The sequence below is a fragment of the Heterocephalus glaber genome, unplaced genomic scaffold (genome assembly GCF_053883595.1).
Source record: "Heterocephalus glaber isolate CG9 unplaced genomic scaffold, H.glaber_assembly_v1.0 deba00000331, whole genome shotgun sequence".
Classification (NCBI taxonomy): Eukaryota; Metazoa; Chordata; class Mammalia; order Rodentia; family Bathyergidae; genus Heterocephalus; species Heterocephalus glaber.
The window spans coordinates 34,551,020-34,575,198 of NW_028258142.1; the positions used below are offsets into that span (position 1 = coordinate 34,551,020).

At 37.5% G+C, this 24,179-nt stretch overlaps 2 protein-coding genes and 1 pseudogene across 12 annotated transcripts in view; 2 read left to right on the forward strand and 1 right to left on the reverse strand.

The window, feature by feature from the left end:
- Hdhd2 (haloacid dehalogenase like hydrolase domain containing 2) overlaps nt 1-24,179 on the forward strand; it is an 83,052-nt gene that overhangs the window by 18,587 nt on the left and 40,286 nt on the right. For 3 of the 11 annotated variants that reach the window (XR_015442193.1, XR_015442209.1, XM_087189232.1), the window contains exons 1-4: nt 2,545-2,697; nt 10,127-10,242; nt 12,652-12,855; nt 18,995-19,079. Coding sequence is in view for 7 of the 11 variants with exons in the window: in XM_087189232.1 (XP_087045358.1) it covers nt 10,137-10,242; nt 12,652-12,855; nt 18,995-19,079 (395 nt within the window). In the remaining 4 variants the exon portion in view is untranslated. Of the gene's footprint in view, nt 1-2,543; nt 2,698-2,868; nt 3,362-8,202; nt 8,338-10,126; nt 10,276-11,189; nt 11,592-12,646; nt 12,856-18,994; nt 19,080-24,179 lie in introns of those variants that run through there. The other 8 variants (XR_205682.4, XM_087189250.1, XR_015442211.1 and 5 more) reach the window with 8 other exon arrangements.
- Katnal2 (katanin catalytic subunit A1 like 2) overlaps nt 3,848-24,179 on the reverse strand; it is a 157,151-nt gene continuing 136,819 nt past the window's right edge. Inside the window, exons 15-16 of the transcript XR_015442188.1 lie at nt 11,013-11,096; nt 3,848-4,465 (exon numbers count right to left, since the gene is read on the reverse strand). The gene's annotated coding sequence lies outside the window, so the exon portion shown is untranslated. The remainder of the gene's footprint in view (nt 4,466-11,012; nt 11,097-24,179) is intronic.
- Nucleotides 12,862-18,988, forward strand: LOC110344020 (mitochondrial inner membrane subdomain organizer 1 pseudogene; annotated as a pseudogene).

The following is a 24,179-nucleotide window of genomic DNA, read 5'->3' on the forward strand; positions in this document are numbered from 1 at the left end:
ATCCTGAATTTTCAAAAGCATAACAATTTTTTTTAATCCCAATAAGAGTAGGCAGTATGATCTGTGCTCTATAGGTATGTGCAGGCAAAAAAATGACTTGAGAGCAATATATAAATAGTAAAAAGGGCAGGAAGCAGATGTATTTCTAATACCAGCAAAATCTTATTTTCCGTGTGATGGCGAATAAACTTACTAAGACCTCAGTAGTTTTTGGTACCTGGTCTTAAAATTGGTCAGTAAGAAGTCAGACATAGTGCACATAATACCAGCTATTCAGGAGACAGACAAGAAAGATCACAAGTTCAAGGCCAGCATGGGCAATTTACTGAGATCTTGTCTAAAAGTAAAAAATGTAAATGTAGCTAAGGAGTAGAAACCTTGCCTAGCGTACAGAAACCCTTGCTTCAATCCTCAGTATTGCAAAAGTTAAAAAAGTCAGTAACTTTAGGAACAGCAGACTGATCCATGTGTATCCAGCGGACCCTTGACTTACAAACAATTAGTTTTCAAGGGCTGGTTGTAACTCAAGTTGACCAATTGAAGGCTCAGGCTCCTCTGCACAGCCTTCAAAGTCCCTCTCCTGTATACAGGCAGATCTCAGTGTCCTTAGACATTGGACCAGAATTTCTCAACCCCACATAGGAAAAAGGATGTTGTAATGTTCCATCTAGAACTCTGTAAGGGTTAAATTTGTATCTGAGAACAGCTGGAAGCACAAGTGGGTGGCATTCAGGTTGTAACTCAAGAATGGTCATAAGTTAAAACTAAAATGCTGGTCATAACCCAAGTTCATGTGTCAGGCCAGTCATAACTCAGGGATCTACTGTACATACATATATGTATATACATCTTTTCAAGATCACTAATCTTGCATCTTCAACAAAGGAGGCGAAATGTTTTGCAGGAAGTCCAAAACTTCTCTGATTAGTTTCAAAGTTATTACCAAAATACAATTTTTAAACTCAGCAAAATAGAATTCCTTTTTTTGCTTAAGTTTTCCTTGTTCCTTGAGTGTTCACTTGATTTCAGATAATTGTGAAAACATGAAGGACATGGGAACACAGTGGCTAACATCTTGGTAATGACCAAGATAAATTTTGTAGTTCTAAATTGCCCATGGTTTAAACTTGTGATTCTGCCTCAGCCTCCCAGAGTGCTGGGATTACAAGCATGTACCACCATATCCAACTAATAACTGGGTTGGGTAAACCCTCCTTTGGGTTTCTTGCCTGTCTCTTCCAAGTTCTGCTCTTCCTTTTAGAGGTCCCATCTCTTTTTACCCTTCTTGCTGTTTGCCAGGCAAAGCCTTTTCATGAGGAAGAAGCCATTAGTCCTGGACCCTAGTAATTATCTTGAGGACTTTTCCCTTACCTGTAGTCTGACTGATCACCAATTCTATTTTACCTTCTAATAAGTTCTTTGATTTGTTTTCTGCTTTGTTTCCACACACCCCAGTTAAAGCATCTCTCTTAGAGTCCTTCAGTGTCTTATCTGATCTCATCCATTTTCGCATCTTTCGGATCCGTGTTCTCTACTGTATTGCAGCCATAGGAAACATTTAGAAAAATGCATGTCTAATAGTACCTACTTGCTTAAAATCCTTCAGTGATGTTTTAATCTGGTCAGTCTCAGTTGATTCAGGAGGGGAAACTAGGTAACAAGTTCTTTTTTTCTTCAACCAATATGGCCTTCGTACAGAAAATAGATTTAACAAACACGAGTAAGATAGAACTGCAGACCCACTGGTGAAGAAAAGGAGAAGGCCCCTAGTCGGGACAGAAAGGTTTACAAGCATGGCTAAATTCAGCACCAGGCAGAGCTGGTGTTGGATGGAGGTTTCCAGTCAAGGGTAGGGCAGCAGTTTGGTCAGGTGTCCCATATATGTAAAGCAGTGTGTCCACCCTGGTTGTCAGACTTCTCTGGAAAGTTGTTCATTTAGTCATCTTCATATAGGGATGAACGTGTCTGCGTACAATTTATTTGGATTGAAATTATTTAGATTCAAATAATTTATTTGAATCAAGAAGAGACAAGTAGTGACCTATAACGTGTGTGGGGATGAAGGAGGAGGTGTATGAGTACCAAGATCATGCACTGGCACAGGTAGGCAAGCCCTCTTCTAGCTAGCTCTGAGACAAGGAAAGGTGACAGCAAGATTTTGGAATGGCTGAGGTAGGTGGCAGTTAAGGGAGACAGCAATAAATGCCAGATACTAGTTAAGCCTCAAACGAAATGTTACCCTGGAGATACCCTAGGTGTTTCAACGTATCAAGGACAGACCTTGGAGATCCCCTTCGGGAAACGATAAAGTGAGGAAAAGGAGTAGGCAACGAAGGTTACCTAGCAACACTGGGTTGGGCGATGATGGAGCGGGATGGGAAGCAGCTACTGAGCAAAAGCGGGGGCTTTGCTTTCTTGATGCATACACAGCCAGTCGGCCACGGCCTCACGAGGAGGATCTCGAGCAATTTAGCCTTTTCTCCTGGGGCGCAGGCGCAGGCACGGTACTAAGCCACGGAGTCCCAAGGGGGCACCCTGGGCGCATGGGCAGAGGCGCGCGGAGGCGGGACTTCCGGCGCGGCTAGGGGCCAGTGTCCCACAGCTATCCGGTAACTCCCGGCGCGCTTGAGGCTGCGGGGGTCCTGCGGACGGCGCGCGGTGGGACTAGCTCTCCTGAGGACAGCGTGCGGAGTGGGGGTGAGGAGCCGCTCGGGACTGAAGAGGAAGAGACGGCATTGGGGACAGTGGCCACGCACCTGTTGGAGGCTCCTTTTTTTGTGGGAGGGTCAGGGGAGTACCCGGCTCTGGGAGGACGTCGCTCCCGGAGGTGACAGCCCCTTGGCTACCCTCGCGTGCGCAGAGCGTGGAGCAGGCCTCGCGGTCTCCCGGGCCGGTGGTGGCTGCTTGGTGGTCATTCCTCGAAATCTGCCCCTGACTGTTTTTTATCGCCAGCGTCCGCCTGGCCTTTGCCAGTCCCTGGAACGTGGGCTGGGTCAGAGTGCAGAGGCCAGAGTTCATGCTGAAAGGTCCTTGTTCTCAGGACCTCCCCGTTCGAGACCAGGAGTCCATGAGTTATTTTAATGTAGGGTCTTTATTGAACATCTGAGTAAGAGCGGAAAAGACACCATAGCCTGTCCACGCACATTGGTCAGCAGTTTAGGAGGAGAGACTCGGTCAGGTAACCAGGACAGCGTGATAGGTGGGAGCACACGAGGCTCTTAGCCCTGCTGGAAGACGAGGACCTAGAGGCGGCTTGCCAGAGGGAGTGATGCTTAACTGAGGACTGAAGGAATTGACCTGATGGGAAGGAAGATGTAGGAGGGAGAAGGGGTTCAGACGGAAGTCCGACAATAGAGGAGAGGTAAAGTCTACGCTAGGAATGCTGCAGTGGTACAGAATTTGGGTGTGGAGGTAGAGATAAATGAATAGGAGAGCTAAGGAGGGCTCTATTTATCAGTGTTCATTGTTACATTGGCCTAAGGGTATTGGGGAACCCTTTGGAAAAATTTTAACGTTTATTGAGTACGTACAGTAGTTCCAGAAAAATCTGGAATCATACAGGGAAGGCAGGGAGGAAAGAGTTTATTCTCCAGAGCATTTAAGAGGCATCCTGAAGAACTCCGACCACTCCAAGAGAAAATTTTTCTTGAAATCTCATTTCATCTTAAGTGTTTATGCAAGTTCTGAATTAGGTGCCAGAGTGTTTATTTTGGTATGTTTTCTCAAATCCCCAAGTCATAATACTGTTTTAGGACTTCGTATCATATTTATCCTGTGATTTTTGAAGTCCTTGACATGTAACCCTCCCTGTTTCCTCTCCCAGCCCCCCCAAATATGTAACCCAGTCTTTCTAAGTATGGAACACTATTCACAATGCTTTTACAGGTATTACTTTAATACTCTTATTAATCATTAGAGGTGAGTGTTATTCTTTTAACTTTAGCAATGAAGAAACTGAGGCTGCCCAGGATTTAGCTCAGTGGCACCACACCTGCCTCACAAGTGCAAGGTCCTGAGTTTGATCCCCGGTACCAGAAAAAAAAAAAAAAAGAAAGAAACTGAGGCTGCAAGGTTAAGAAAATTGCCCAATTACATGTAACTTGTAAGGATTCATACCCTGGGATGTTTACCTCCCTTGTTCTTAGTAGTTAACTTCTGCACCATTGGACCCCAGGGAATGGATTGTGGGCTGGAAATAAGAGACATTTGGGAGAGAATATTCAGGAAGTCATTGAACAAGGCCAGAAGAGATAATTTCACAACTAAGTTTTAGTAAAAATGAGAAGTAGTTTCAAGATTATAAAGGATGTGAAACTGATGTTATTTAGCGTCTGGATTGCTGGTGCTGTCATTTACTCAGATTGCAGGGGGAAAAAAGTAGGTTGGAGAGTGAAAGGACTTGCTGGATTGAGATGTCTCTGTGATAATCCAGGGCAGCTGTCCTTTGAAGCATCTGGAAGAGCTCCTGTTGGGATGAGACAGAATGTGCTTTTTTTTTTTTTACATTAAACAGATACCACCATCAGTTGTTTATGGGTCTTCTAAGGGATATCCCACATAACTTGTTCAAAGTTTAGGAGGTAGTAGACATGGACCCAAGATAAACAAAAACACAGACTTTCTTTTGAAGACTTTAAAATTCTTTTGAGGGGCTGGGGATTTAGCTCAGTGGTTTCGCCACCTGTTGCGCAAGCACAAGGACTGGAGTTCGATCCCCAGTACCAAAAAAAAAAAAAGTTCTTTTGAATATAACACTGGTATTTTACAATAACAGTTGCCCCTCAGTAGCTGTACATATTAGTCACCTTCTTTGTCACTGAGAAAGAATATCTGACATCCATAAGATAAAAGGAGGAGAATTTTATTGTGGCTCACAGTTGAGTCCATAGTTAGCTGGCTCCAAGGCAGGACAGCACATCAGAGGGACATGTAGAGAAAAGGTGCTAATGGCATGGTGTCTAGGAAGCAGAGAATCAGAGGAGCTGGGGAGGAAGATAAACCCTTGTAGGCGACGGCCCCAGTGACCGACCTCCCCTGAACAGATCTGGCCTCCCAACAGCAAGCCAGGTATCATGCCTCCATAATCCACTCACCTTCCAAACACATGAGGCTTTGGGGGCCATTTTATTTCTAAACCATAACACAGTTCTGCATCTGCACGTTTAACTTCAGATCAAAATATTACAAAAAAGAAACTCACTGTTTGTCCTCAACATGCGCACTTTTTTCCTTATTTCCTAAACAGTACAGTATGACTATTTACATAGCATGTATGTTGTAGTATTATAAGTAATTGAGAGCTGATTTAAATTATACAGGAGGATGTGCTTAGGATGTGCAAATAAATACTACAGTACTTTATAGAAAGGACATGAGTATGTGGATTTTGGAACCAATCCCGTGTGGATACAGACAGATGGCTATGCATTTATCAAATACTAACTTCTAATTCAGGTAACAAGTATTGTAAACGTTGAGCCCAGAATAGAGATCATAATGATAATGGTCAGGGACTAATGGGACTAGCTAGAGAAGAAAATGTATTTAAAGGTTTGAGTGGGGAACTTCAAGGTTGCACCTTAGGCCTTGGTCAGTTATTCTCAAATCTCTGTTATTCCAAAAGAGCATTTCAGAGTTTAAAAGGTATCTTCTGTGGATCAGAGAAAAAGCAAAGATAAAAAATAAGAACCAAGAGACTCATGTAATGGTACAAGATCCCAATGATGAATGTAACTGTACTTTATACCTAAAATGTACCAATAAAGTTAATGGGGGAAAAAAAAAAAGAAAAAGCAAAGAAATAGACTTTTTGTTTTTTTAACATTAAGCCTAAATGGGTGCTTCAGTAATGATTAAAACTATCAGCATTTGTTTTTTGGGGGGCCCAGGGATTGAACTTGGGACCTTGTGCTTGCGAGGCAAGCGGTGGAACCACTGGGCTAAATCCCTGGCAAGTCAGCATTATTGTGACAGTTCCCTGGCTCTAGTTGGAGGGGTTTTTTTTTAAGTACAGTTCTCACTGTTGTTTTCTCTGACATGTTTCTGTTTTGTCCTTTGATCACCTTTAGAGTTAATATTTTTTATTGAATATTAAGTGTCTCCTAAAGGTTGGATTGTGAGAGAAACAACTTTGAGTTCCTCCTTATATAAAAAGAGAATGCTTCATCTTCATTTTGCCTATTTTTGTGGTACAGTTAGTGTATTTTTTAATTTGGAGGGTTTTGTTATGTAGTTTAGGCTGGCTTTGAACTCATGGCAATCCTTCTGCCTCTGTCTCTCAAGTGCAACTTATGATCTAGGTCAAGAAGTAAAACATTGCCAGGCTTCAAAAGCTCCTTTTGTGTTCCTCCTGGTTTGTACCTGTTCCCTACCCGCTGGATTGAATCAATATCCCCAGTCTTTCATGATCTTCCCCTGCTTCTCTTTACAGTCTTACCACCTAGGTATGCATCCCTGTTTTTTAATATAGTAGAAAGCAGACTGTACATATTCTTTTATGACCTACTTCTACCGTCTAGTAGATTTCTGAGAGTTGTCAAGATGACCTGTGTGAATGTACTTCATTTCCACTGCATTTGTATCTTGTGTATGGTTATACCACAGTTTATTTACTCGTTCTTTTGTTCATGGATAGTTGTACTGTTTGCAGTTTTTGGCTATTACATATAGTGCTGTTGTGGATGTTTTTGCTCATGTTTCAGTTTTTTGTTTTTGTTTTTTTTGGTACTGGGGATTGAGCTCAGGTCCTTGCGCTTGTGCAGCAGGCAGTGAAACCACAGCTAAATGCCCGGCCCCTGCTCATGTTTCAGTGATACAGTGTGAAAGAATCTCTTTAGGGTATAATACCTGGGAATGAAATTGCTGTGTCATAGAGTGTGGTGTTACCAGATTGATTTCCAAAATGTTTGCATTTGTACTGATGTGTTCTTTCATGAGCAGTATATGAGAATTCCTATTGTTAACCTTTGATATTTTCAGACCTTTAAATCTTACCACTGGGTGTGGTGGTGCACGCCTATGATCCCAGCACTCAGAAGGCTGAGGGACAAATTCCAGGCCAGCCTGGGCTACGTAATGAGTTCAAGGTGTAATGAGTTCAAGGGGAGTCTGAACTACAAAATGAGATCTTGTCTCAAAAACAAATAAATAGGGCTGGGGATTTAGCTCAGTGGTTTCACTGCCTGCTGTGCAAGCTCAAGGACCCGACCAAGTTCAATCCCCAGTACCAAAAATAAATAAATAAATTTATTTTACCAACTTGTTGATTTGGTGCAGTGATCTCATTGTATTTCTCTCATGTATTTCTCTCATTACCAGTGAGTTTTGATTATTTATTTACTGTTCAGACCTGTTCTTTTATAAAGTATATAGTCAGATCTTACACACCATTTTTCTGTTGAGGTTTTTGTCTTTTTCTTAATCGAGTTTAAATTTTCTGAATTTTTTTCTCACATGTTAAAAATAAATTCTTTGCGTATTTTCATTCTCTTTATGGTACTTTTGAAATATAGTTGAATTTGTTTGTCTTTTCCATTAGTTTTCAGAGGTTTTAGTTACGGTTTTGGTATCTAGGATTGAGGCCAGGGTTTTTATACAGCTGTATACCCACCCTCCATCCCCTTTCTTTCTTTTTTTTTTTGTACTGGTGATCGACCTTGTGCTTGCGAGGCAGTTGTGGTGCCACTGAGCTAAATCCCCGGCCCCTCTTTTCAAATGTTTTGAGACAGGGTCTTGCTAAGTCACTAAATTGACCAGGTTGGGTCTAAACTTAAAATCCTCCTACCTCAGCCTCCCAGAGTACTGGGATTATAATCGGCACTACCACACCAGCTGTGATTTCTGCTTTTTATATCTTCTTTAAGAAAGCCTTCCCTATACTCAAGTCATGGAAATGTTCTCCTGTTAAAAGTTTCACAGTTTTACCTTAAACATATGGTAGTTTACTTGGAAAAATTTGCTTTTGCCCATTGTAGTAATATATACCTATAGTTCCAGCACTGTGGAGGCTGAGGCAGGAGAATCTTGAGTTCCAGGCCAACCTAGCCTTCATAGCAAGTTCAAGGCTGGGCTGGACTATGTAGGGAGAACTTTGCTGAAACAAAAAATGTTTGTGTGATGCTCATCAGTGACTTGCATTTAGCAGCAGTTGGTTGCAGTTCTGGGGCTGACTCTGATTTTATTTTGTGTATTTATACTGTGTCTGTGGAGATGACTGACTTGGAATGGGAACATGGTCTGGGGAAGACACGCAGCTAAAATAGGAGCAAAGGAGCTAAAAGCTGGAAGCAGCAAAGAAGTGCAGGGGACATCTCTGCCATCTCTCTGCCTCCCTGACAGGTATACACCTAAGGGAGAACATTACTTCAAAGGGTAACACTGGACAGTACAGTTTTCCTGGCTCCCCTGAGAGCTAGGCCCAGTGAGGTCAGCAAGCCCATATTGAAGGGAGAATAATCAAGGTTCTGGGAGCATTGCCATCTTGATTCGATTCTTCCACCCAAAAGCTCTTCTCAGATCATATCCCACAAATTTATTGGTAATATCTTGTTACATGCCCCAGGTTCTTTCTATTTTTTCCTTTTTTTTGGTACCGGGGATCAAACTCAGAACCTTGTGCTTGCAATGCAAGCGGCAAAACCACTGAGCTAAATCCCTGGTCCCCCCAGGTTCTTTCTAGCTGAGCTTTATCCCTTTCCCTCTGATTCTAACTTCAATAAAGATGGCTTTTCCATCTTTGCTGTTACACCAGCATTGGATACATGGCAGTGCTTAATAAACATTTGCCCTATGAAGATACACTTGACAATATCCTGTAAGGGTGAGGATGAGCATGCACCTTCAGACCCCAGTGAACCTCAGAGAAATTTCACATATGTGTCTACTAGGAGACATGTGCAAAGATGTTCGTAGAATTATCCTGTGGTATAATAAAATATGAAAAAATAGCTGAATGTTCATGATTAAGAAAACATAAATTATAATATATTTGTATACTAGAATGCCATAAAAGTGGAAAGATAAATGAGTACCACTACATGTGTTAACACAGACACATCTCACGAAGATAATGTTCAGTGATGAAGCAAGTTGCTAAACATAATACTACTAATACAAACCTTTGACTATATAGAAATCAGGAGGGTTGCTGCCTTGGAAGGGCAAGAAGAAGAATTAGATAAGAGAAGTTATACCAAGGGTTCTACCTATACCTGTGTTTTATTTCTGAAGCTGAATAATGGGTAAAGGGTTTGTTGTATGAACCTTGATATCTTTTTGTATGTCTGACATATTTCCTTATAAGAACAAATACTCAAATAGGAAAAGTAAATGACTGAATAAATGGATTAATTAAAAAGCTATAAATTAACTCCTACCCCTTCCATGCTCCTATTGTTGTTGCCTAACTTCTTATTATCTTTAAACCATATTTATCTTTTCTGTACTTTATATAGGCTATAACTCACAATAGAAATTATTTAAAGGGAAAATACACAAAAGGAAAGTTGAACATTGTAAGGTAAAGAAGTACCTCCTTATTTTAAAATTGCTACATAACATTTCTTCCTTAGTGACCCTTAAATTAGCTTCTTGACCACATATGCCATTAGGATATAACAATGGAAATGGCAATTAGTACAGTCTCATTATATGTAACCAAAGGGAAAAAAGACCTTGTTAATATAGTGCTTCTGTCTACCCACACTTCAGAGTATACTAGTCTTATATTTTAAAATGAAATAAATGAATTGTTCACTAGGGTTATTTTAATAAAACCCAAAGTAAATAGCAACATCTAACATTTCCCTTCCTTTGTAGTTTTAATTCAAGATTTTGAAAAACTAAGCATTATAAATGTTTTATGGATCAAATTTTGGGTTTCAATTTTTTTCTTTTTTTTGGTACCAGGAATTGAACTTGGGACCTTGTGCTTGTAAGGCAGGAAGTGGAACCACTGAGCTAAATCCCTGGCCCTGGGTTTTGATTTTTAAAAACTTTTTCCAAAAGAGAAGCAGCTTAACACAAGCCATATCTTTCTGGCTATGAATAATATTTTTGAAGACTTACCAGTTTTTAATTGCCCATTGTTTCCTAAACTGTATTTTTAATTTCATTTGCTCTCTCCTAGGGAATGAAGGATGGCAGCACGCCGTGCATTAAAAGCTGTTTTGGTAGATCTCAATGGCACACTTCACATTGAAGATGCAGCTGTGCCAGGCGCACAGGAAGCTCTTAAAAGGCAAGCTATCCTCCAGGTTCAGCTGACAAATTATGTTTGTAAGTGCCATTTTACCGAGGCAGATCATTAGCTAAATGGATGGCCTTAAGATGGCATTTCACCATCTTACCATATATATACAAACTGCCTTGGGTTTAGCTAGAAGACATATGCATTGTAATATCCTCCAAACATTGTTCTCTAAGCTTTTATTAAGTTTGGCCTTTTGCTCTAGACAATTGTGTGCGTGTGTGTGTGTGTGTGTGTGTATGTGTGTGTGTGTATTTCTACATCAGCAGTATAAATTTGGGAATGAAAACTAAAAATTCTAAAATGTGTAATAACACTAGAAAGAATCACAGATTTTAGAATCAAAATGAAGCACAGGTGTAATTCTGCCTCCTGCTTCATCTAAGATTAAACACTGAATGTACAACTGCTCAGTAAAGTTTGATTAAAGGACTTGAAAAATTTTTTAAAAGATTAGGGAGGGCTGCCTTCTATTTCTGATATACCAGCTACAGTTGTATCATCAAAGCCTACATATAAAGTACACATTTAAAATGTGTAAAGTGAACTGAATGTAAGTGTTTGTTTCTGGGTGTTGAAAAATACTCAGCAATACTTAGTACTTAGTGCGTATCATTTTCCAACCTTAAAATGTTCATGTTGTTAATCAAAATATCTGATGACAAGTATCAGTGCCAGGTGCTGGCAAAAGATTGACACAGGCTTGTACTCTCTTGGAGCTTACTTTCCATCTAGAGAACTAAGAAATATAAACAGTCCTACATACCTGGTAGGTACCAGAAGCTATCAATTTTTTTAGGAATCCTGGTGTTCGTTTCATAGGTAGAGAAATATAGTATGTTGTTTAAACCTGAAAGAAAATCGAGTGCACTGTTAGACTTTCTCTCCTTGAAGTGGTCTCTCTGAGGCCTGCTCTGTGGGAGCAAGGATCATTGTCCACCAGTCAGTCTACTCCTGTGGACAGAGCCTTTACTGCTCTAAAGGGATTTCTGCTCTGGATTAATAGAAAACATTTATTTCTGGTGAACAGTGACATCTCTAAATGGCTCTGTAAACTATGGGCAGGAACATTGTTTTGTCACAGGCACTGGAAGGTTTCTGTTTCAGAGAAATCACTGTACTGGCACTGGCAGTTTGGTTTCTATAGAAACAAATAGACTCAGGGAAGTTGAGGGACTAGTAAACCGAAAAGTTTTAAAAGGAAACTCATTAAAAATGATGTGGTTATTTCATACTTACTCATTTTTAGGATAATAGCTCTGTTGAAGTAATCAATTTCTTTTTCAAGATAAACTGCCAAATATAATGTGTTTTGCAGAAATACTACCACACAGATGTTATAGAGGTAATTGTGATTACAGTGAGTTATTTAATCATATAAATTTAGTGTTCTTTGATTATTTAAAAATCTTTTTTCTGTTTTATTTGCTTGTATTAAATTGTGGTTAGTACTTTTTATGCTTTATGGCCTTTTGGGGCAGGCATAAAATGAAAAGCAACACGATATTAATATAGAATTCAAAATTGTAACTAAATTAAAATTATCTTTAGATTTTGGATTAAAACACTGTGTAGGACCAAGAAACAATTTTTCATTTTTAGAGAAAGCGAGAGTGTCATGAATTCTTACTCAGACATCATGCCAGTTTAGGTTTCAGCAGCAGATCATGGAGTCAAATCGGTCTTGTATGTAAGTAGTTCAATATGCAAACACTTTTATATGTAAAATTGGATTACTGGTGAGGAAGTTGTTCAGGTAATTTTGGTTTATAAACTTAGTACCTCATTTGAGCTTAGCCAGTCTCTAATAATATCCAGAGGCATCCCCTTTTCTCTTAGTACAGGAGATTGATGCTGTCCCAGGATATAAAAGTCTTGTCTCAGCCCTGCTGATGATAAGCTGTAAAAAGCTGGCAAGTCACTTAACTCCTTAGGACTTAATGTCTTATCTTTTAAGAATAAAGTGTCATACCAATAGATAATCTCTAAGAAAACTTTCACTTCTCATAATATCTGTGAGTACAGTAGTGGTTCACTTCTTTACCCAACTCTGCAGTAAAAGACAGTTAAAATATAGGAGGTCTTAAAAAAAATAGAAGGAGCGTTATTTAATTTGACTTTGAAATGTTTGGAGATGAAGCTGACTTCACAGTATAATTTGTAAGCATTTTGGGCAAATTTAAAAAAAAAGCTTTTGTTCATAAAAAGCACTCAGTGACTTATCTTTTATATAATGTTGGCAAACCCTTTAGAGCTTTCAGTGATACAAACATCCCACTGTGGCATATGTGCCATAGGTTCACCACCACTGTTCTAACATTGGCATACTTATCAAATTAGGAGGTTTTATGGGACTAGGATATGAAAGCTGCCTCTTGACTTTCAAATTTATTTTTCCAGGTTACGTGGGTCTTCTGTAATAGTTAGGTTTGTGACCAATACAACCAAAGAAAGCAAGCAAGATCTACTGGAGAGGCTGAAAAAATTGGAATTTGATATCTCTGAAGATGAAATATTCACATCTCTGACTGCAGCCAGAAGTTTAGTAGAGCAGAAACAAGTCAGGCCCATGCTGCTGGTTGATGACCGAGCACTACCCGATTTCAAAGGTGGGAGAAATTTGGAAAGATTTAAAAATGAATTCTTTGTATCTACTTATAAATCATTCATAAAAGGAGTTTTTTTTCTGATTTACTTTTGTAAATGGTCAACAGTACTGATAAAGAATTTGAGTCTGGGGCTAGGGATTTAGCTCAGTGGTTCTGCCACCTGCCTCGCAAGCACAAGGACCGAAGTTCTATCCCAGGTACAAAAAAAAAAAAAAAAAAAAAAAAAGGAATTTGAGTCCGAATTGGTGTTTCTCAAACCTTTCTTGACCACCATCCACAATAAGGGAAACACATTACATAGTGACTCAGTATATGTATGTGTGTATGTGTTTACATATGTTAAAAAATATGAGATATACTTTATTGTCTATTTGGTTTACTTGTTTGATTTGTTGCTACTTAGAACTGTCCAGATTAGTTTCATAATCTACTATGGATCATGACCCACAGTTTGAAAAAAGCATAGGTCAGAAATACTTTGAGTATTATAACTCTAAATCCAAGGGCCAGTCTCTTAACTTGATTAAATGAGGTAAACCAAGATATCCCTGTTTAAAAATAGATGTCATTCTGGAAGTGTAAAGATTTTACAATGAATGTGAAATATTTTTCAATCAAGAGAAAATAAAGTTGTATTCTCTGTGGAAAAATTAACACTCTGGGACAATGTCATATTTTTATGAGGTTTTGGCACATTGCTTTGTTTTGAAGATAATATTAAGTGAAATGATATAGGAAAATGAATGTTAGTACATTCATTACAAAACCTTGTTTTAGCTTTACAGAAGATTAGGGAAAGTCACCGTAGATGTGCAGTTGGGCAGGACCGCCAAACCTGAAATTAGTGAGAAGTACACCAGTGTATCAATCAAATTATTTGTAAGAAACAAAAACCTACCATTCATTGAATTAAACTGAAAATGTATTAGAGGGATCTGAGTGCTGTTGGGAATATGAAATAACACAATTCCTATAGAGAGGAATTTGGCAGTAGCTAACAAAATTACATATGAAGCACTGCTTGTAGCAATCTTATTTCTGAGGTAGTTACAAGAATATACAATGGCACATGAACAGAGTTATTTATTATAGCCTTATTTGTAATAACAAGACTGGAAACAACCCAAATGTTCATTGGAAGGGGCTGGTTGAAGGTACTATATCCACAAAATGATATATAGCTTTGTAGCTGAAAAATAAGTAATAACAAATAGTTCTATCTCCCAATCAAGAGTGATCCTCAAAGGATATACTAAGTGAAAAAGATAAGGTATAGAAAACCTTATACACTTGCTGTGTAGAAAAATGAGAGAGAAATGGGTATATGTATGTATTTGTCTTATATTGGTAAAAGGAAGCCAAAGAAGACCTCAATGAAAAACTAATAAAAATGCTTACCTATAAGGGAAAGGAGGAAAAGGAGATGAGGAGAGGAGCCATCTCTTCAATTTTGACTTTGAAACTGTGTAAATATTTTACATAATTAAAAGACATTTAAAAGGTAGAAAACTGGAGCCGGGGATTTAGCTCAGTGGTTCTGTTGCCTACTTTGCAAGTGCAAGGTCCCAAGTTCTATCCCTGGTACCAAAAAAAAAAAAAAAAAAAGAAATAGAATAAAAACTAGAAAACAAACTAGTTTGTAAAAGCAAAACAAATTGAAACAAATGAACTCTATCCTACAGAAAAGTTACTTCATATGCCTTTAAAATATAGTATTTCAACCTATTTATTCATCCTGGGATAAATTCTAAGGACAAAAGAACTACAAAGAAATCTTAAACTGCATTCTGTAGTTTTATTGTTATTAGTCACATTGATATATTTTTAAAATTATAGATGTAGATAAAACAAAGTGGTAACTTAATATTGCTAGAGCCTAGGATTTTAAGTGTAAATCAAAAGAGATACAAATACAAAAATCAAGTTAGTTAAAAGTTGTATTAGTAACTTTGAATTAAAAATACCATTACTTTTTTTTTTCTCTTAAAAAATACTACCTGGATCTTCCACTGAAAATGGCTAGAAGTAATGACAATGCAATTATCAGACTGTGGTGTCTACTGCCATTTCCAACTGTAATTCCTTGGAGAAATGACTTACTCCAGTTCTGGGCAGGCATTACATGAGAGGAAGTCTTGCTTAGGTCATTATGTCAGCAGCTGAGAACTGGTAAGGTCATGTCTAAAGAATACTAGCACCAACGTAAGGGATAATTTTAGTACATAAAAAAAAATGACAGCAGTGTTTTGAACCATATCATATATATATATATATAAAGCCGTGAATTCAAAGTGGTACTGAGTCCCACAGAACTCATTGGTCTTTACTAGAGATTGTTAGAGTAGTAACTCAGTACTCTGAAAATTGATAAATTGAGAGAGTGAAGCAAGCATGTATCTTGTCTTTCCTATTTGAACTGTATTTTAAGGTAACCAAATATTTGATGAGAATAAATTCTTTGTAGAGGAATTTCAGCTAGGAAATACAAACAGAATAGCAGAATTAGGAAGTTACCATTTGGCAGGCCCTAATGAAATAGGTAATGCTATTAGTAAATTTTAAAAACATTAGCTGAAGGGCTGATGAGGATCTTCAAAATAGAGGGATCATCACTTTCACCTCGTTCAGAACATCAGCACTGGGATGGCCACAGCTTCAATAAGCTTATTTCTAAGAAGTGTTTGACATCAAAATTTATAAGATCTTCAGATATTCCAGCAGAATTTGTAAGAAAGAATGTTAAATTACGAGGACAATTACACCAGATAACTGAGAATGGTTTAGAAATTGAACATATTCCCATTACTTTACCTATCATATCTTCATGGAGAAAAGAGCCATGTGGTATTTTGCTGGTTTTAAACTGGCTGGAGTAGAGCTCACTGAAGCTGGGAAGGTATGGTTACAGAAAAGCTCAAAGCTTCCCAACTGCTATGGTTCCAACTTCTTGGAAAGGAGAATTCAGTGCTCTTTTGCTACCTTTTAGTGAATAAGGGTGAATATTTTAGCATGAATCTGAATGAAGAAATTTTGCAAAGAGGCCTGGGCAAAACTGTTCTTGTTAAAGGGCTGAATTATAATTCCAAAACTTATTCACAGAAAATTACTTAAAGCTGAATTAATGGCTATAAAAAAAAGGAGAAGGAATATGGAAGGAAGAATCTGAAAAAGAAAATTATTTGGAAAAATTCAAAGACTCTCGGAAAGAAATGTGGAAAAAAGAAAGTTATTTGAAAGCAACTGGATCAGATTTCAACTTGAAAAAAGGAAGGTATTATGACAAATTGAGAACTTATGAAACATGGAAAGACAACATGAGTAACTACTCCTTAATACTGAAATTCAGAGAACTTATGAGTCGCTTACATTTTCTTAGGAAAGAGTGATATATCCAACAGGTCTAGAGGTGACTCCTCTGAAGAGTAAAATATGCAAACATGTGGACATTTTTTACTGAGCCTGTGTGGAAGTTTCCACAAATGATCAAAGTTGAATTCTAATGGTATTTAAACATTAAAAATATTATGATTAGTGTAATATCAGAATTAATTTAAATAAATAAAGGTTAATATAATGCTTTTAGGAACAGTGAAGTACTATTAAAAAAAAGTTACCAAAACTAGATGTGGTGGCACATGCCTGTAATCCAAGGACTCTGGGAGGCTGAAACAGGAGGAGCAAAGTTAGATCCTAGCTTGGGCAATTTAGAGATTTAGTGAGACTCTTCAAATTTTAAAAAGGACTGGGACTGTAGCTTAGTGTGAAGGCCCTGGGTTCAGTCCTCAGTACTGTCCCCTCCCATTATCAGGCTGTATGTATGTAATATCATTGTTTGAAGAGAAAATTCAAGTATTGGCCATTGTGTTACGTTATGTTGAGCAGTTGTATTTAATTTTTGTTCAAAGAGAACTTTTCCAACTTTATCTTCTTTCATTATTTATATAATAAAGGAATTATTTATAAAAAAAATAGAGGGTTGAGGCTGACACCACTTGAGTCCCTCAGTCAATCTTAACTTCATTAGAAGTAGAACTTGCGTACTGCATGATGTAGTATAAGAAGTAGTTCGTAGTATTGCCTGTGAAATAAACTGCCTGAAAATTGGATATGAACCTACGAAGATTCTAGGTGTAATTACCAGTGAACAGAAAAGATAAAGGTAAGAAACAAATTTAAATAATACTGCAAACAATCAGCCAAATTCAGAATATGGGAACTTCTCCTGGATTAATGATGTCATTGTACCAATAAGTTGGGGGAGTGAAGATGTAGACTGAGAAGAGAGAGCAGTCAAATGCAGCATCGGGCCTTTTTGGGAAGTTTAACATACCAGATGTTAAAAAGACATTTTAATACACTTGAGAAAATTCAAATATAAACTGAGACATTAAATTATTAACTTTGCTGGTATAATATTAAGGTTTTAAAAACTTTTCAAGTCTGTGTTGATTAAAGATATATACTGAAATGTAAAATAATTAGTTTTTAAAACTTCCATAACAAAAAGAAAAAAGCCTGTGTGGGTAACCCATAAAACTACCAGGGAGCACTAGAGTTAGTCTTATGGGCTGCGGAGCTAGTAACAGTATGCACCATCATCTGCAGAATTGATCTGATGCTACTGATGTCTCTGCTGATCAGTGACCTCTGTAGCTGGCCATGTTGGCCATACCAGCACTGCTTTCCTGGCATCTGATAGACTCAGTAGCTCACTTCAGAGGAGGATCTCTCCACTTCTTTGTGTTATTAGCTCCCACTTCGAAGCCCAGGGTAAGGGTATCTGATTGATAGGGCCTTAGTCTAATGCCAGCACCCTTAGCTTCAAGGAAGTCTAGAAAATATCAGGTGTCCTCAGCCTCTGGTGTGAGAGTATGATCTCCAGCCCTCAGCACTCTATGGATATGAGTTAGTGCCCTATGAGAATAGTATGCAGAAGGTGAGCAGTCAAGAATAGTGACAAATACATCAAGTAATCAATATATTTACATTTCTGAGTGAGCTAAAGGACTACAAAACTAATCTGACTTTTCTCTTAATTTTATTAGAAGAATATTAAGATTCTAGCTATCTTAGCAGTGAGCTGGAGTTGAAATATGTGATAAAAAGCCTTGGTCTGGCAGAAATTTTTGTCATTCAGTCTAGTACTATGCTTTTCAATATCTTTTTATACATGAAAATACCTAGGGTAGACAGTTGGATTTTTTAAAGGAATAGAAATACCCTTGCTAATACTGGGTACTATATCTTTGTCCTAGTTTTAGATACAGATAATAAAAAGAATCAATACAAAAACCTTTTAATTCTCACTGTAGCCAACACAATTTTAAGTTTGTTCCTTCAGCAAACTTTAACCAATTACTCAATACATGTAGCAGCTAGTAAGAAGGAAATTGAAAAGCTTGGGTATCTGCAGGTAATAAGAGAGGCAAAAAGGAATTGGCCTTAGATAATCCGCAGAACTTTTAACCAGTCTTAAAACTGTGATGGTGAATGTGCTTGCTGCGTTATCATATCTGACATCTTGTTATCAGATTCTAAGATCTTAAAATATGCTTTATAAAATAGTATGTATGAAACTCAAAGTAGATTAAGGATCATGTACAAAGCCATAGAATCTGCATTGCTTTCCATATTTATCCCAAATGTATTAACCTCAGCTGTGTCAATTAGAAAGTCTAATTTCCCTGTCTCTCTCAGATTCTCAGTTCCTCATCAGTTGCTATTGATCTGATAGCTCATAGGGAACTCATGGCTGTTCTTGTTGATTGAAATCAGTAGAGCACTTTGAAGTTAGAAATTGCTTGTTTGAGAACATCAGGTTATGATTTTCAAATCAAATCTAGTTACAGAGCAGCAGTATGACCATATGGGAAAATATTAGTAGACACTTCTCTCTTTCTCCCCCTTTTTCTCACTCTCTCCCTCCCCTTTTTTCTTCCCCTTTACCTCTCCTTCCCTTCCCTTTCCCATATCTCTCTCTTTCTCTCCCTCCTCATCCTTTCTTCTCCCTCCATCTCTTGAACCTCAAATTATGGCTATAACAAAAATGTGCACTTGATTGACTAAAACTACTTTGTTACAAAATATGACATTGGTTTTAATTGCATTTTTTAACAGTTCTATTTTTTTCCATTCCCAGGAATACAAACAAATGATCCTAATGCTGTGGTTATAGGATTGGCACCAGAACATTTTCATTATCAAATTTTGAATCAAGCATTCCGGTAAATCTAATTACCTATTTTTTTATCTGATAATGTACCCTCCTTTTTTCCTTCTTTAGTCTTTGTTACATAAGGTTTTATGTGTTTTGCTCTCTGGCCACTTGGATTATTCCATGAGTGATAATGACAGTCCACACTGAAATACTGGTGGCAGGGGTAAGGAAGGACAGCTGCAGGTAGTGTCCGCATGACTTACTGGATGATTGAATTTGAGGGTGAAGAAGAAGGGTGAGTCATGGGGAACATCCAGATTTCTATCCTAAGCAAGTGAAGTAGAGAGCACTGTTGGGGCTTTAGAAAGTGAGGAGTGATGGGGGCTGTTTGGCCTGTGAGGTATCCAAGTGGAGATATTCCAGTGGCTATTGGTAGAAGCACAGTTAGTACATCAGATATTATAAATCCTCAGCACATGCATTTCATCTATGTGAACTTCTTGCTGCTGCTTCTAAAAGGAAGATTTATGCTTGTTCTCATGCTTTGTAAGATAAATAAGATCAGAATTTACCTGCAGATCTGCACTAGAGTGAGATTGCCTTTTTCCTTTGAAATTTCCATTTTTTATATCTTGCTTTTTATTTTTTTTTTTGTCTAACCACTGACCAGTGCAATTTACTTTTGAATCAATGACAAGTAAATTTTTCAAATTTTGCATAGGGTTATACTGAAGTCGCTTTTTAGAAAAAAATTTAAATAGCCTAATTTTTAGTATTTAACTGCAAGAATATATAAAAGATCATTTGTGTGACCAGTATAAGGATCCATAAGAATTATTCTAACTTATATGTTATATAGAATTTTTTTTCAGTACTGGGGGTTGAACTCAGGGCCTTTGCACTGAGCCAGATCTTCATGCCTTTTTTATTTCTGGTATTATTTTGGTTTTTGAGAGAGGGTCTCACTATGCAGTCTAGGCTGGCCTTGAACTCATAGTAATTCTCTTGCCACAGCCTCCTAAGTGCTGGGATTGTAAGCATGCACCACCATGCCTGGCCTTATTGTAAATTTTGAGACAGTCTCACTAAGTTACTGTCTTAGTTATTTTTCTCACACTGAGACAAAACACCAACACCAGAAGTTAAAGGGGAAATGGTTCATTTAGCTCACAGTTTATGGAGGTATCAGTCCACAATCGGCTGGCTCCAAGGCAGGGTGACGTGGCAGAGGGGCAACAGTTGATGGTGGAGTAAAGGTAGGAAAGCATCAAGGAAACCTTAAGTGTTTTTCTGCCCTTTTTATCTTATCCAGACTAAGTGGATTAGGGCGATGCCAGACCAATCGGTGTACTGGTTTAGTAATCACATGCCCTTAATTCCGGCATCACAGCTCTAGATTCAGCCACCTCTGAAAAAGCCTTATGACTTCATGAGGCTTTGGGGAGACATCTAGACACAAACTGTAACAGTCACTAAGCTGCCCAGGCTGGGCTAAAACTTCAGATCCTCCTCCCTGAGCCTCCCAGAGTCCTGGGATTGCAGATGTGTACCACCATGTCTGGCAAGAATTCCTTTCTTGATAGATATGTCCTAGAACGAGAATATTTGTAGGAAACTTTAAAACATAATGCCAGGTTTACACATTGGGCCACGTTTTTCAATCTTGAAAATGACTACTCATCTAAAATCTGTGTGACCAAATGATCTATATGTCTTTCCTTACACCAAAACTGCCTTGATTACTGTAGCGTTAGAGGAAGTCTTAAAATTAGGTACTAAACGTCTTCCAACACTGTTTTTTTTTCTTTTTCTTTTTACTTTTCTAGGTCCTTTGTACTCCTACATAACTTTTAAATTTCAATATCCAGTTCTTCATTTATAGCAAGTATACATAGACCTGAATTTTTATAAATACCTTGTGTTTTCTAATCCTGCTAAATTCAAATACAAGTTCTAGGTGCTTCTAGAGATTTCTTAGTATTTTCTCTGTAGATGATCATTTCGTATGCATATAAAGGTGTTACTTCTACCTTGCCAATCCTATCCTAATTGTGTCATTTTATTGCCAGACTATTTTGGTTTGGGACTATGTTTCAAAGTTTAATGGACAGATGAAGAGTGGGCATATCTGCCCTTGTTCCCCACCTTAGGGAGAAAGCATTGTATCTTCTCCATTCATATAAGGCGTTCTCACTGGAAGTATGGAGTACATGTCTTTGATCTGTTGAGAAGGTTCTGTTCTACTTCTAGGCTCCTGATAGCTTTTACCATGAACAGCTGTAGAATTTAGTCCAATACTTTTTCTCCAACTAGTGACAGGATCATATGGCTTTTTCCTTTCCTCTGTTCAGACGATAACTTTTGGGGGTGGATCTTCCAATGCTGAACCAACACTGCCATCCCTATAACAAAACCACTTTCTACATCCTGCCAGATCTGACTTCTAATAGTTTGTTTTGTTAAACAAATTTCTATCTATGTTCATACTTTTTTCTATTATCTATCCAGTTTCAGGATTAGCACAATGTTGAGTTCCTAAAATGAGGGGAGAAGTGTCCCTTCTTTTTTCTGCTTTAAATGTTTGATATAATTTATCAGTTAAAATGTATATGAGCCTGCTGTTGTCATATAGGTAGGTTTTCAAGCTAGGAATATACTTTCTTTAATAGGTGCTATTGAAATTTTATATTTCCTCCAGAGTTAGTTTCATTAATTTGTCTTCCAAGGTACTTCTTAGCAGTTGTCAAATTTATTTCAAAAAAGATTTTTGTAATATGCTTTTTATATCCTTTTAAATTCTGTAAAATCTGTGGTCATGTCACCAAGATCTTTATATTATAATTATAGCAATGTATAATTGATATTGTGTAATAGGAAGAAAAGGTCTGAAGGAGCAGGGGAAGTGGGAGGGGTAGGGGAAAGGAAAGAAGGGAAAAGAAAAAATATGAGAAAAGGAAAACAATGGAAATAAAGTCTTTGTAAATAGGGTAGGGTGGAGGGGGTGAAGGGAGGGCAGGGGAAGGGGAAAAAAATATGAACCAAGATACTCATGTAAAGGTACAAGATCCCAATGATGAATGTAACTGTTTTTTATACCTAAAATGTAACCAATAAACTTAATGGGGAAAAAATAAAATAAAATACTGTGTGGCCACAAATAGCCCTTTGAGGACAGCCACTTTTTCTACATGTGCATGGTCATTTAGATCCCTTGTTTAATGGAATCCACAACTACATAATATACTTTCATTTGTGGCTCTCTCAGTCGCTATGATGCTCAAGCCTTTGTTTAAAATTCATTCACTGTAGGGCCAGGGATTTAAGCTCAGTGGCACCACGCCTGCCTCATAAGCGCAAGTTCCTGAGTTTGATCCCCAGTACCAAAAAAAAAAATTCATTCACTGTAGTTGTTATCTGGACATCCACTACTAGTATGCCAGATTGCTTGAAAATATACTTCAGAATATATAATACTAAAATTTATTTTGCTTCACCTGCTTCAGTTATCCTGCTTCAGTTTCTTAGTAGGGGTTATCCTATCTGCTCCCTAAATAAGGTCTACAATTTATACCAAGTAAGTATTCATTTGAAATAGAGATCCCAAATTATTTCTTCTAAATTTACCCCTGCTACATTTTCTTAATTCCTTTAACCACACAATTCAAGAAGAAGGTATTGACTGGTTTTAGCTGGTAACTTGGAAAGGACATATTTAATAGGAAGTTGGAAGGTCTCTGTCTTAGATAAATACTAGACATGGGGTAATAAAAATGCATATTGACATAATACTGAATGTAATTGCTGGGATGCTATCTAATTAGTATACTTTCCTAACTATATCGATTTTTTAAACACTGCATTTTAAGCCATTACAGTGTACTACTTATAGGTCAACTCTAATTTCACAAATGTACTTTAACAGCTGGATAGAGAGTTGACAAAGATTTTAGGTCTTGCCCTTTTTTGCATATTGATGTTTCCACGGAGACTATACTGTTCAGCCAGTAACTACAGTTGTTTGGATTTTATGTGGCAAATATACACATCTCAAACAAACCACTAATTAAATTACTGTTCAGCTTGATAATGAGAGTAAATATTGAATGTTAAAGCCCATTGCTTAGCTTCCTTGAATGCCAGTTTCAAGGACATGATGCATGAAGGCAGATATCAACCTTCATATTATACTGACTCATTTACTGTGTCTTTAATGGGAAGCCCCCTCATGGTACAGTGTATATGTACTATTTAGCACATATATAAATGTGTCTTAAATACTTGAATGAAATTGAGAATGATTTTAAATAATTAACTTTGGTAAAGGAAATGAACCAGTTTTAAGGAATAAATATGATTTGGATTTAGATTGTCTTAAAAATATTCAAACCTTGGGGCCAGGGATTTAGCTCAGTGGTTCCGGCGCCTGCCTTGTAAGTGCAAGGACCCAAGTTCGATCCCTGGTACCAAAAAGAAAAAAAAAAAAAAAAACCATTCAAACCCTAAGGGCCACTGGTAGCTTTTCCCTTTTACCTAATGCTAAAAGAGACAACCATTGTTAAGATTTAAAAGATGCATCATATTAAGATGCAGAAATTATCCATACATTTGTTAGCCCCTGCAAATATAATACCTATAAGTTTTCACTCAGGAAAACTTACCTAGGATCCGTAGGTAATAAGATTATGAATTTAGTGTTCCTGTTTTATATATTTTTTATACTTATAGTAACATGTAAGTATTCCTAAACATTATATAGTATTTGTATGTTTTGTACTGTTTACATTCAGTTTGCTTTCTTCGCTAGAAGTAATATGTGATTCATCATATGAATATCCATAGCTTTAGTTAATTGATTTTCACAGCAGTATTATTAGCTTATAGCAAGTTTTTTTTAACCTTCTGATCTGAGTTAGAAACCCAAAGCTTGAGCGTTTAAGTAACAGATCAGTTATAATTAAATTTGATGATCACTGTTAGGAGGAAGACTATGTAGGCAAATAGACAACTTTAATAGCCTAATCTGAATTTAGTACTAACAAGATGAAAAAATACGTAACCACAAAAATAATATATGTTCATCATGGAAAATTTTAAATGCTGAAAAAGGAATAAAAATTAGCAAATCTTGCTACCTAAAAAGAACCACAGTTATCATATTGGCATGTAG